At 43.0% G+C, this 14,700-nt stretch overlaps 1 protein-coding gene across 1 annotated transcript in view; it reads left to right on the forward strand.

Moving 5' to 3' along the window:
* Ttc29 (tetratricopeptide repeat domain 29) overlaps nt 1-14,425 on the forward strand; it is a 187,679-nt gene extending 173,254 nt beyond the window's left edge. Inside the window, exons 11-12 of the mRNA XM_060393192.1 lie at nt 7,270-7,336; nt 7,850-14,425. Coding sequence (XP_060249175.1) covers nt 7,270-7,336; nt 7,850-7,868 — 86 coding nt within the window. The 3' untranslated portion in view covers nt 7,869-14,425. The remainder of the gene's footprint in view (nt 1-7,269; nt 7,337-7,849) is intronic.
* The last annotated feature ends 275 nt before the right edge of the window (nt 14,426-14,700 follow it).

Genomic DNA, 14,700 nt, shown 5'->3' on the forward strand with positions numbered 1-14,700 from the left:
TCAGTCTGTTTGGAATGCTGTGTCACAGATTTGCCTTAGTGTCGTTGGAATATAATGTAATATAATATAATACAAATATTTTTCTTATAGTTTGAAAGTTAGGAAGTCCGAGGCCAGAGCACAAGCATAGTCAGTTTCTGCTGAGCACCCTCCACTGGTTTGCAAATGGACCTGCTGTAACTTCACATCTGTCTCCTGTCTTCAGTCGAAAGTGAGCTAATCCATCCTTGAGGGTTCTACCTCGTGATCTAATTACCTCCCAAAGGCCCCACCCACTAAGCCCTTCATCTTGAAGAGCCTCTGCCTGAGACATCTGAGGCCACACAGACTTTCAGTCCACTGTAGCTCTGGTTACAAATCCCAGTTGGCTTGGTATCCTCAGACTCTCAGGACCATATATCTCTTTAACTTAGAAGCAGTGCTGGGCTCTTGGATTTTCCTTCTCTCAACCTGAAGCCTGGACAGTTGCTTAATGAAAGAATCCAAGACAACCAAAGGCTCGTGTTGTTTGTGTTCTGCCATTCAGTGGTCACTAATTTTGTTTTTGGTAACCGGTGACTTCAAAAATCAGTGATTTTGGGGGGGAGGGTGGGACCGGGAGGGGAGGAGGGAGGGGCTTATGGGGGGGATACAAAATGAATAAAGTGTAATTAATAAAAGTTAAATAAAAATTTTTAAAAAATCAGTGATTTTACATCTTATTCAGATGTGGGATTTTCTTGAGGGGAGGGGACTCAGGGAAAGGGTGGTGTGATTTCTATTAGCCCAGATGCCCGACTTCTGCTCAGCTCAATCTCTTCTGCATTCTCTCTGATAATGCTCTTTCTAAATCCTTGTTTCTTAATCTCTCCTTTTATGTCAGCCCGAGGGGTGACAATGATGGTATCTTCCTTTCTTTGGTTTATACCTAGGGCCCTTGATACTCCTCGGTAGGTCCTGAGCCCTGCCACTATCCCAATAACGCCTCATTAAACGGCCATCAGAATCCCAGTTAAAAACGCCAGCTCTTTCTTTCTGGCTGGCCGCCACTACTCTACCATGAAAGTCAAGGGAGAGGCTAAAAACAAGCAAGAAGTATTTGGAACTTCCACACGCTGAGACGTTCTGTTGATTAGAGAACAATGCTAAGAGGCCAAAATTAGCACCTGGCTGTGTTCCAGCATCACAGCCTGCATCCCTGACCAGCATTTCACACACCATCAGTTACAAGGGAGGCCGTGCCAGAGAGCACCTGCAGGAGGGTGCCAAGCCAGTGCCATCTCTGAGATCATAATTTAAGCCATCGTTGTCCACGTGATGGTTTCCCAGCCATCTTTGTTCCTTGGAGGCAGCTTTTATAATGTAATCCCAATGAAAACTGTACATGTTACTTTAAATAATAATAACCTACTTCTCAATATGTCTTCTAAAGATATGCTTTTATTTCATTACTTACTAGTGGCTCATTTATAATAAAATATAGGCTTATCAAAATGTGCCTAATACTGATGATGGAATTCTCATTTAATAAAGTATATAGTCATTCAAAATTTTTAACTGTAGTGATTAAAGAACTGACGGTATGCTTCCATTAAATAAGGAATAAGCCAGATAAAGGTCTATACATTTACTGGAAGAAGTTTTTTGGCTACCAAACACGGGTGACAAATTTTCAGTTTCCTCGGATATTTCTCAAGATACACAGTAAGCCTGTTCTCCAGGAAAACTGTGCTGCAAAACTTTACTATCAACAAATAGGGGTTGCCATTTCTCCTGAAATTAAGTCCATGGCTTTGAATAAAATGTGCTAAAAGACAAAAGCAAAAAGTCTTTTCCTCACCGATGACAGAACTGTGCGTCCCTCTCAGACACAGGGACGTTTTTTGTACATGGTATCTGCCTCTCATCAGCTACATAACACATAACCTAAGGATTGTTTTGTTTTTTGTGTTTTGTTTTGTTTTGTTTTTAACAAAACCTTTTGATGAAGCGTTTTGATAAGGTCAACGGAAAGCATGGTCTGTTAACATTAGGTGATCAACTTTTTGACAATGGCAGGGCCAGCTAATGGAATAGTAGCCTGCAGGGCCCAGCTAAATATGATAGACGAATGTAATCAAGCTCTGCAGTGACTATTCAAAGTAATCCCTTCAGCTTTGAACTGCAGCATATATTTCAGCCAGGCAAAACCCGCGTGAAGAAAGTCTCTGCAGACCACACTGATACAATACAGCCCTCACATCCTGCTCGCTGGGTTTGCCGCTTGTGGTGAGTTTTAAATTTGAGGTAATGGCTACTGTATATTCATGTGAGCATACAACAATACTTTTGATTTGTTGTGGAAAGGCTGAATCCATTACCAGGGGCCTAGTCTATAAACCCTGACACAACCTTTATATATGAGTTATGATTTACCCTTTTCTAGAATACGGCCACTAAAAAATGTTTTGCACGAAAAAATTTAAAAATCCATTCACCTCTCTAGTCACCAAACTGCCGGAGCTTGTCTGTTCCATTTCAATCCAAACTTACCTCCAGATCAGGTCTTGAAGATCTCATTTATACCCCACACGGCACTTCATGGGGATCATAACCACTGTTTGCAAACAAAGGGAAGAAACAGTGAGGTGACTGCAGTTCAGCACTGTCTGCCTTGTTCTGCCACAGAAAACACCAGAAGATGGTATGAATCACGTCATCCCAGTGCCCACTTGAGAGAAGTGCTCGTTTCCACAAAAATGAACAAGGATAGGAACAAATGTCACACCTGAGCTCTCTATCGCTTTCCCTGAGTCTCTTGGCAACTATTGGTTCAGTCTTCCATCTGCAGATCAAACACTTCAAATCACTCTCTAAGTCAGACCCATCACCCAAAACCTAGCCTAGGACTGAAAGCGAGTGCTTTGGCAATGATGGGGTCCCGTGGGACCCGCCCCGCTTCGAGCAAACAGGTGATGAGAACATTTGCAGAGGAAGTGGAAGGGTTTCTACATGTGGGTTAGCCACCGCCAAGACTTGCTAGCACAGACGGCGCAGATGTAGCCTCGTGGAGGGATAGTAGCAGATGAGCAGCTGTTCTTCTCAGAGAACCTTCAGGGACGTGTCCCAGAGTCCACATCATCTTCCTTCAGCATTTGGCAAGTGGACACCAAGTGACCGAATCCAGAGCTGACGACTCCAAGGAAGACATCCGTGGCCCACGATACCATTTCATTGGCCACACTGAAAGGAATGCCAGATCTCAGACATGCAGCTCAGTTGCTGGCGTGCTTGCCTCGAGTGCACAGAGCCCTGGGTTCAATCCCCAGCACACATGAACCCGTCCACTGTGATGGTACATACCTGTAATCCCAGCACTTGGGAGATCAGAAATTTAACAATGTCTCGGCTATACAGCAAGGCGGAAAGTGGTCCTAGATCAGGGCTGAAAATGAGTGCCTCAGCAGCAATGGAGCCAAGAGTCCTCAGTCCTATGGTGCTCCCCTGGCTTGAAACCTTATCTTAAAAAAATTAAACTTAGAATGAGATGGGCCTGAGGAGACTACTAGGATGTTTCCATAGATTGTGGAGCAAGGAAAACATTCAACTGAAAAGCCAAAGGAGGTTCTTATCTAAAAGAAGAAAGCCAGGCATAGCGGCACACACCTTTAATCCCAGGCCTTAAGAGACCCACGCGGGCAGATCAAGACCAACCTAGTCTACGTAGGAGAGTTCAAAGCCAGCCAGGACTACACAGTGAGACACCATCTCAAAAAGGATAGCGGGAATATTAGTCATGTGGGAGACTAAAAGAGCAGTAGCTTAAGACCATGGGCGTTCAGTTCTCCCTCAGCCCTGCAGTCAACACTCCACGTGAGCGTTCTTCACTTGTGACAAAGCCACATGCGCACTTGGATGGTGACTTCCTATCTTATCGCTCTGTATCCCACCTGCTGTTGTAGCAGGGCTTCTCAACCTTATACCATTGAAAGGGTTGTCTGTAAGGAAAGAGGTAGGGCTTGCCTGTCACGGTGCATCGATGGATGCTGAGGAAAACACATCACACCCCCTACTTGCTATATGCCAGTAGTACTTCCTTCTATTAGTACTGGAGACCTCTCTAGATGTTTCCAAATATCCTACAGGGAAACAAAGTCACCCCTTCTCCAGCTGAGAATGATTGCATCAAAGTCTTGCTAATCTTTGCAAGATTAAATCTGAATGATAGAGTCACTATTTCACATTCCAAACTGAGGAAAAGTGGCACACCTTTAATCCTAGCCCTTGAGAGGGAGACAGAGATGGATCTCTGTGAGTTCAAGGCAAGTTCTAGGACAGCCAAGCTGTATCATTAATAAATTTTTTAAAAAAAAGGGGGAGACTGAGGAAAAGGAGAAGTAATGCCGAGTGTCTAACACTAGGCCCATGTGCAAGGCATGCAGCTCTGTCTATGTCTGCTCCTGGAAACTTAAAGACTTCAACTCTATTAAATGTTTATGCATAGATATAAAAGGTCTACTAGTAAGCAAATCATTGTGGTCTGGTGTGACGTGTCCCCTTAGGCTCAAATTTGCATACTCCCTCCCATGGGTTAGTAATGCTGTTTGGGAAGGTTACTGACCCTTTAGGCAGAAGAGCCTTGCTGGGGGAAGTGAGTCCCTAAGGGTAGGCGTTATGGTGTTATGGCCCAGCCCCATTTCCTGCCTACTCTGCTTCCTGAGTACAAATCACTCCCGTCGCTGTCCTCATCCACGATGGCAAGATGTTTCCTTTCTTAAGATTGTCAGCCAAAGGAAACCCAAAAGTTACTGCTAATCGGGTATTAGATCTTATACAAAAAACAACCTGCTAAGAGAGAAGCAGAAGCGATGACAGGAGCCATGTATTGTGAGGTCAAGAAATGCAGAGATGTAGGAAAGGAAGCAAATAATATAACCTAAGATGGGAGTACAGGCAGCTCCTCTAGAAGGAGGGAGACAGAGAGCACAGAACACGTGCAGGCCTGTAGATCACTCTTGCAACAAAACCTGCAGAGTGTCCTTCCTAGTGTTATTCATTTCCAACATGAAATTGGAAATGAGTCACTGGATGGTAAAGAACATTCAGTTGGAGGGCTGAGATAATACAACAGTTAAAGAGCCATCTGATAGCAACAAAGACTAAACCAACAAGGGATGTTTAATAGGAAGGTCTGAAAGCAATAACGGTTCTTCTATTGTTTGGGCCCACAAACTTAATGTGAGTTTTCTCTGCATGGCTGTACATTTTCCCCTATAGCTGCATGGAGTAATGGGGTGGAAAAGACAGGAAGTTGATTTGACTAGGGATGAAAATTTGTCAAGTATGACATGACACAGCAGGAAAAGTGCAGAATTCAAAGGAGTGGCCTTAAAGCGTAAACTGGAGGAAGAAAGGAGAGGAGATGGTAAATGCCCAGAAAAAAATGACATGGTGATGGCCCCAATGGAACAGAAGGATTACTAGAGTTGTGGGTATCAGAGAAAAAAAGGCCCAGAAAGATAAAGATGGTCTGTCTCTAAGTCACTGATATAAGAAAATGAGATTGCAAAGAGCTTGTAATGGTCAATTCTACATGTGACAAAAAAAAAAAAAAAAAAAAAGATAGCTGAGGGGATGAGGGGAGTAGAGCACAAGAGCTGAGAAATCGGGAGCTTGAGGAATTTCCACCCAATGTAGAATAATCCACACGTACATTGAGAACAAACTACCCCACTTACAGAGAGCATCGAGCATGAATGCTTGGTTGTCTAATCTGACAAGGGTGTTAAGAAGAGAGAAAGAGAAAGGGCAAATGTGCTACAGGAATGGTAGTCCATGGAGTTATATATTCATCCCCACGGCCAGGAGCAAGAAGAACAAAGGGACAAAAGGACCCTCAAAACACACACACACACACACACACGCACACGCACACGCACACGCACACGCACAAGGGGTAGTTTCAGGTAACAGAGTGAAGACAGAAAGTGTAGTGCTAAAAAGCTTTTCGTTTCTCATATTCAGAAAAAGAATACAAAAAGGAGGACCACCTGAAAACCGTCACAGGCAACGATGGGATGTCTTCTTAGGCTGGTCCCGATGGATTCAAGTCTAAAGCAAACAAGGAACTAAGGAAGTTAGGTAGACAGACTGATACACAAGCAGACTTAGCGCCTTGGACCAGGTCTGCTTTGGGTAGTTGCTCTCTAGACCAACACTGTTTTCCAGTATGTTGGAACATGTCATCTCGCCAGCAGTGGTGGCCAGGCCAGTGTCACTTTATTATATCACAGAATTCTGTAAGTTAAAACCTCAGGCAGAGCTTGGGTAGACACCAGTTGGGCAGCTTAAGTCACGTGGGAGGACAAATGGGGTAATTTGAAGGATCACAGACAGGCTTGCTCACACGCTGGGAACTTTGGGTCGGCAGGGAGGCTGGGCCTACCCGGGACTCTGCTGGAAAGCTCACCCATGGCACCCAGCAGCGCAGTCTAGGGTAGACTAGACTGTGAGCAGCGTCTCACACTTTGAATTTGCCTAGTGAAAGAAGGGTTCTCAGACAGGCAAGCCGAGATTGCAAGGCCCCTTCTGAGCTAGCCTTGGAAGTCGTATGCACTTCCAATGCAACTGATGACTTATACGAGCATGTAATTTCAATTTCAATTTCAAGAGAAGAGGGAAAAAAGTGTGTTTCCTGGTGGGGGTTGACAAGGTCATGCTGTGGGAATGTGGAGTGGGAGGTACGGTTGTGGCCATCTTTGGACCATCCAGCGTGCCCTCGTAATATGTGTGCCCATTACTTAAGTGCTAAAGATTACCGTCTCTGAAGAGACATTGCCAGTGATGGACCAGCCTGACTGCATCTTAAGATTAGAAGCCATCTTGTTACAAGGTCAAAATAAGCTCATTCACGGTTTCTGTAAAACTTGTGTGACCGCTTCTTGACCCATGTCCTGGAATTTGTCATGTCCCACACACTGTTGTCTGAGTGCCGCTCTGATAGGACGCCATTCTGCCAAATGTTTTTAAGATGTTCTGCCAAGTTCCTAACCAAGAACCCTAGAATCCACCTAGCCTTGCAGTTTAGTGGCTAGTAAAACAACCAAACAAAAAACACTTCTCCTGTGTTTAGCACTATAGTCTCAAACCCTGCTTTAGGGAGATAGTCCTGTCTGAAAGGAAATAAAGCTTGCTTAATTCAACAAAAATATTTGGGTCATGGTCTTTACTGCCCTTTAGTGAGACTGACACCAGCTCACAGTAAGTATAAATTGTTCAAAACAGAGCTTTGTATTTTTTTTTTTTTTTTAGGACAGTCTAGAAGATCCACGGAGCATGACATCTATCAGTACCCAGATGCCCTGGAAGAGCAGAAAGGGTAATAATAAAAGAGAAGTGTTCTAAGTGCCAACTCTGTGTGGGCTACCAAGCATAATCTTTTCATTTTTTTTTATTTAGTTCGTGTGTGTCTTGTCTGCATGTATGTGTGCACATCACTTGCATGCCTGATGCTCTAGGAGGCCAGAAAAAGGTACCAGTGCCCTAGAACTGGAGGAGCATGCAGTTGTGAGCCCCCATGTGGTACTGGGAACCAAACCCAGGTTCTCTGTAAGAGCAGTCAGTGCTCTCAACTGCTGAGCTACCTGTCCAGCCCTACACACAGTCTGCTCCTCACAGCAGTAACGCTCTACCTGGCACCTGCTAAACTAAAGCACTGCTCCGAAACCACCACAGACCTGCTCTGCTACGTTAAACAATTTTCATCTTCAAGGGATATTTTTAAACAAGGAATCAAAGTAGTTTTGTTTTTTGTTTTTTTTTGTTTTTTTGTTTTTTTTTTTTACTTTCTAGCACAATGCAAAAGTTAATCTTATCATTTATTTTATTTCAGATCTCCAGATAATCGATAAAATGAAACAAGTGGCTTGACATTAAAGCAAGAAGAAATTTAGCATATAACCTTAGGCTTCCTTAGATAGGAGCACGTAACAAGTGATGTAGACTTACAGAAAAAGATTGTGATTATTTCTATTGAACTTTGTGCTGCAGTGACTATGGCAAGTTTATGAAGATGAAGAACATCTCAGATGATTAGAAAGATCAACAGTTACTTATGAAATAAACTGTCTCCTCCTACCCACTGCTTCACAAGAAGCTGTGGCAGCCAAGAGTTTTAATTTTAATTGTTTCTGATTGCCAAATACTTAAAGTTAAAGAAACCTTTTTGTGCTGAATAAATACATGATAGTCTTTGCTAAAACTCCAGGGAAAGCTCCCAGCACACACGAAGGGCCACAAGAAGTCTGTGTGCTTGTATTGCTGAGTGTTGCTCAGCGTACTTTGTGTAGAATCTTAAACTTACGGCTAACAGGACACAGCCTCACATGTCCATGCACATCTGAGACAGGTGGAGTAATGCTTCAGTCTCAGGAACCTTGGCTGGTGTGCTTACAACGAAAGGATGGAGTTGAAACGGTTCCCTCTAAAACTCTTTCAGTCCCCGGGTGAATCCATAACAGTAGTACATGACTAAGATAAAGACTAATTCCCTTTCAGCGCCGTCAGGCACGCTCTGGTTCTGCTTCCTTCACTGATTTGCAGTGGCGGAGCCACAATCCTGGAACAATGCAGTGGCCAGACGGTGTTCAGGCGAGCGGGGGTGCTGCTCTCGGCACAGGACAGGGACCGGCTCAGCAATGCCGCGACGAAGATGATTCGGTGCCCACACTAAAACGCTTACGTAAGGCGTTCCCCCCCACACACAATCAGAACGTAGCTCCCTCTTTTTAAGCCTGCCTAGGCTTCAGGCAGATTGGAGCTAGAGGGTACTGAGATGCGACCTTGCTTCTCCCCTGCTAGGGAGGGAAGAAGTGTTGAGGACATGGTTAATAATCGCCAACAGAGCGCCTCCTGAGAGAGCGGGTCTTTTATTTCCAGAAATGTGCTACTTGCTCCTACGAAAATGGGTCGCTGACCAGGAACTGACAGACAGACTGGTAAACCAGGAAAAAAAAACTAAATTGATATTAAAATTTTAACATGTGAGGAAGAAGGCACTCTGAATGATGGGAACTGAGTGTGCTGGCTCCCACCTTTAAGCCCAGCACTCAGGAAGGAGAAGAAGAATCTTGACTCTACGTCGTAGAGTTCAGCTAGGGCTACGTAGTAAGACCTTGTCTAAAGGGGGGAAAACATGGCCTACCTGGTCACGGAAGTGCGGAGTCCCCTGGCTATCTGCATAAGAAATATAGAATGACAGCTAAGGCCTATGTTTATCTACATGAGAACTATAGAACAGCTGAACGGAGAAACCCCCCCCTTCTAGTCACAGATTGAGAAACATCTTTTTTTACATTTTTTACTCATTCTCTCATATTCCAACTGAAGTTTCCCCTTCCCCCTCTCCTCCCAGTCTGCTCCAAACCCTATCCATTCCTCCTCTCTCCTCCTCCTTTTCCCTTCAGAAAAAAAGCAGGCCCTTCAGGGAAAGGCACGACCACTTGCAATAAGACTGGCCCCACCTTTCATATTAATGCTGGATGAGGCACCCCAGTGGGAGGAAAGGGTCCCCAGAAGAGTCAGCGACAGCCCCCGTTTCCACTGTTAGGAGTCCCACAAGACCAAGCTTGCACCACTGTAACAGATACACAGAGGACCAGATGTCAGACACGTCCGGGCTCCTGATTGATTATTGGTGCAGTTTTTGTGAGCCCCTGTGAGCCCAGGCAAGAAACATCTTTCTAAAACAAATAAAAAATAAAATAGAAAAGCCAAGGCCAGGCATCGGATTAACAACGACAACAAACATGAGTGCATTAGGAAAGTTTATTAAGTAGAGCTGTTTTCCCAGAACTCAGGAAGCACAGGGAAGAAGATGGCTACAAGTTCAAGGCCAATCCGCTCTATACAGGCCAGCCTGGGCTCCATGGTGTGAGACCTTGTTTCAAAATGTTTATGTTTCAAAAGACATAAACATCATAAATAATTTTAGTAAAATAAAATTAACCTCCAACAGCAGAGTGAGAGACCAGGTTATCACAGCAAAAAGAGAATGTGTATAAAAACACAAATACTTTAGAATATTGTAATTTAATAAAGAGAAAGAACAAATGACAAACAAGAAATAAAATCTAATGGAAAAGGGTAACCCATAGAGATGATTCGGTGAAGAAAAATAGAAGTGCTAAAACACACAGAAATCCGTAGCCAAGCCAGCCATCTGTGTGTGGCTGGCGAGAATGGGACAGGACCATCAGGGGAGGACAATATGGCAGGTCCTTGACAGGGTGTGTGTGTGTGTGTGTGTGTGTGTGTGTGTGTGATTGTCATAGGATACAAAAATTCCACATCCATGCATTCAAAAGGATTAAAAATAAAGGAAAGAGAAAGAAAAAAAGAAAGGGGAGAAAAGAGAAAATGGAGGGTGAGCAAAAGGGAAAGGAGAGGGAAAAGAGAGAAGGAGAAAGAGTGGGAAAGAAAGGAAAAGAGAAGAATGAAAAGAACAACAATGCAAAAAGGATAAAATGAAAAAGTCAAGACACACAGTGATAAAAATCATCTGCAGCACCCACAGGGTAAATGACTAGAATTGTAAATATATGAAGAAACTGTATAACCAATAATAAGGAAAAAAATGGAATCTAACAAATAAGGGAAAACTTGTGGCATTTCAGCACAGAAAATACCCCTACGGCAAATAAGCCTAAGAAAATCTCTGCAGCATCTCTGTTAGTCACTGAGAAAATGCCCAGTCAGACAATGATGGGACATCACTGCAGATGGCTAAAATTAAACAGTTAACGGTACCAAGTGCTGACAAGGACGCGTGGCAAACGGGACTGCTCAGGGAGCAGCGGGTCTGAGAGCAGAATGGCACCACTTTGTTTGTGAATTCATCAGTGGTTCTTCACAACCTAAGCTTATGTCAGTGGCTCAGCAAGCCTCACTCAAGATATTTCCATAGAAGGATTGAAAACGTACCTCTACATTTGTAACATTTTATCCATGATAACTAAAACATGGAACTAACCCAACTGTCCATGACAGTGAATGGGCAATCAAATTGGTGCACATTCATAAAATGAAATAAAACTAAAACAACAATAAAATGAAAGAACCCACTAGTGAACAAAATGACAAAATGAATATGTAAAAGAAAGCAACCGTGCTTTTATTTCTAAGCCTTCTAGAAGAGATAAACATGTAACATAAATCTGTGAGACCTGTGGCTACCAGAGTATGGGTGAGGATGGGATTGGCTGGTGGTGGTCCAAGCTGGACGTTTGTCAAGTCTAATTGAATTGTACACAGATCGAGAGAGATGTCTTTTACTGTGCAAAGTATAATAAAGTCAATAAACAACCTGACTCTAAAAACAAAAATGAGTGTGTGACTGCAGGATAGGTTCAACTCAGTCACATTGATACCAAATATAGTTTTGGTGTTTGTGATTACTTATAAATGTTTACATATATTAAGAAAAAAAAAGATTCTCTGGGCCAGCAAGAGGGGTCCGTACTCTAAAAGCATTTGCTGTACAAAGCAAAGGACCTGAGTTTGATCCCTGGATCCCAGGGTGGGAGGAGAGAACCTACAGCCAAATGTTGTCCTCTGGCCTTCACACACATGGGCTGTGGCATGTGCATACCTGTAATTGGCATGCACACACGGAGATGATGATGATAAATAATTAAATGGAAACTTTTAAATGCTTTTTCTTGATTTTTAAGACGGGATCTTGCCATGTACTCTGGCTTGGCTGGGACCTATTATGTGAACCAGGATGGCTTTAGACTCTCTGAGATTCTTCTGCATCTGCCTCCTGAGTGCTGAGACTAAGGCATGTGCCACCATGATTAGCCTAAAAAGAGATTTTTATTTTTTTTTAAAGATTTATTTATTTATTATGTATACAGTGTCCTGCCTACATGTATGCCTGCACACCAGAAGAGGGCACCAGGTCTCATTATAGATGGCTTCTGGGAATTGAACTCAGGACCTTTGGAAGAGCAGTCAGTGCTCTTAACCTCTGAGCCATCTCTCCAGCCCTCTAAAAAGAGATTTTTTTAATGACCCAACTCCAATTATGAACTCTGCTTATCTCTGGACATTTATTTTCATGATATAATAGTATTTTTAATTATTTTTTGGATGCATGCCTCTTGTGCATATATTTTTTAAATAATACAAAAATAATAAAGAAAAGGGATTTTACTTTGTTGTAAAGTTTGTTGTTTTTTTTTTTAACTAATCAACATTGCAAATACCTCACTCCATTTTCCTGATTTAAAAAGCAAAATGAAGGCTAGCAGAATGGCTCAGCTGGCCATGCAACTTGAATTCAGTTTCCGGAACATAAACAGGCCTGGTGTTGCGTGCTTGTATTCCCAGCACTGGAGAGGCTGAGACACAAGATCGCTGGGGCCAGCAGGTCTAGCCTAATTAGTGAGCCCCAGGCCAATGAGAGACCCTGCCTCAAAGAAGGTGGATGGCATGGGTCAGAAAGTCACCCAAGAGCACCACAGGCTAAGGTTAAACATTTATTATATGGGCTTTTGGGGAACACTTCAAATCCAAACCAAGGCAGGACATATCAAACTGAAAAGGATGGATTTGATTTCAGGATTTCAGGGATGAAATGCTTGCCAGACATGATCTGTCTCCAGCTCCTGGAAAAAGAAAAGAAAAAAAAAAATTTCCTTGGATCTAGAGTTGAGGCTCAGTGGTAGAGAGTCATGGTAAGTGCTCAGCCCTGAGTTCAAACCACAACTCTGAAACTAAGATTTTCTAAAAGAAAGAAAAAGAGAATAAGAGAGAGAGAAAGAAAAAAAGAAAGAAAGAGAAGAAAGAAGGTCAAAATATGAAGATACAGCACAGCAACATTTCCTAGAAAGCCAAAAATGAGAAAGCAAATATGTAAAATATATATCATAAAGGAGATGTACTAGATTACTGTGAATGACGCTGGCTGGGTGGTCCAGCAACAGCTGTCTGCGTGCAGTGAGACAGAGAACCCGCAGCACTTGGTCCACCAGGCAGGCCCCCTCAGCAGTCCCAGCCTGGGGCTAAAGGCCCAGATGACTCTTGGAGAGTCACTGGTCTCCCATGAAGGACGGATGAAGACACTGTGCTCCAAGCAGCAGTGCGCACCACAGAGAAGATACGCTCACCAGCGAGGCGTGAAGGAGGGCAGGCGAAACAGCACTGCTCTTCCCTCAGCTCTGTCAGCACCGTCTGGGCAGAAGGCACTGCCCGCTCAGGAGAGGCTCTTCCCACTCAGTTCATCCTTCTAGGAAACGGGGCCAACAGGAAGACACAGTGAAGCCCTCTCTCAAAAATAAATTTTTGACAATTTACTAATTTAAAATTACTTTTTCTCAGGGGCTAGAAAGGTGGCTCAGTGGTTAAGAGCACTGGCTGCTCTTCCAAAAGACTCGGGTTCATTTCCCAGCACCCACATGGCAGCTCACAACTGTCTGTAACTCCAGTTCCAGGGGATCCAGCACACATGTAGGCAAAACACCAATACACATAAAAGTAAGTAAACCATTAAAAAAAAAGTCCCTCCAGTCATCTTTTTGGTTTGGTTTGGTTTGGTTTGGTTTGGTTTGGTTTGGTTTGGTTTGGTTTGGTTGTTGTTTTTTAGGCACATGTTTTGCACCTAACATCTCAAGGCAAAGAGCTCCAAACAGCAAAAAAAAAAAAAATGTATAATAAAAAATTTGGGGAAAGAAAATCATTGTTTTTATTTGTTGATTTATTTGTCTTTCACACAAAATTTTACTATATAGCCCAAGGTTGCCTTGAACTCAATTTATATTTCAGGTTGGCCTCAAACCTGAGATTCTCCTGCCTCCATCTCTGAAATGTAGCAAGACTGATTTTAATACATAACAAATTCAGATTTTTCCTCTAGTCTCTATTCATAAGACATTCTTTTTCATAAATTTGTCTTGATAATTTTTTTCATTTTTGGTTGAATTTCTTTCATGTTAGCCTCAATGTCAAAGTATCTTTGTTGTGATTAAATTACAATTAAAAAAATGACAATTGCGTGTTTTATGAGAGACAATATATAAAATAAGTTATCCAGGTTTGCATTAAGATTTGTCCAACTGCACCACAAGAAGACTTACAGAGTCAACCAACCTGGACCATGGGGGTTCACAGAGACTGAACCACCAAACAAACAGCATGCACGGGCTGGACCTAGGCCCCCTACACATATGTAGCAGATGTGCAGCTTGGTCAACATGCGGGTCCCCTAACAATTGGAATAGGGGCTGTCTCTGACTCTGTTGCTGCCTCTGGATCATTTTCCTCTAGCTGGGCTGCCTTGTCAGGCCCCAGTGGGAAAGGATATGTTTAGCCCTACTCTAGTTGATGTGTCAGGGTGGGTTGGTACCCAGGGGGTGACCTCCCCTTCTCTGAGAAGAAGGGAAGGAGAGGAAAGGAGAGAGGTCATAAGGGCAGGACTGGGAGGGCAGGAGAGTGGGGGTCTTGATCAGCTGTAAAGTGAATAAATGAAGATATAAAGAAAAAGCAAGAAAGAAAAAGAAAAAGAGAGAGAAAGAAAGAAAGGAAAGAAAGAAGAAGAAAGAAAGAAAGAAAGAAAGAAAGAAAGAAAGAAAGAAAGAAAGAAAGAAAGAAAGAAAAAGAAAAAAGGAAGGAAGGAAGGAAGGAAGAAAGAAAAAAGAAAGAAAGAAAAGAAAAGAAAAGAAAAGAAAAAATATTTGTCCAACT

The sequence above is a fragment of the Meriones unguiculatus genome, chromosome 10, assembly GCF_030254825.1.
Source record: "Meriones unguiculatus strain TT.TT164.6M chromosome 10, Bangor_MerUng_6.1, whole genome shotgun sequence".
NCBI classification, from domain to species: domain Eukaryota; kingdom Metazoa; phylum Chordata; class Mammalia; order Rodentia; family Muridae; genus Meriones; species Meriones unguiculatus.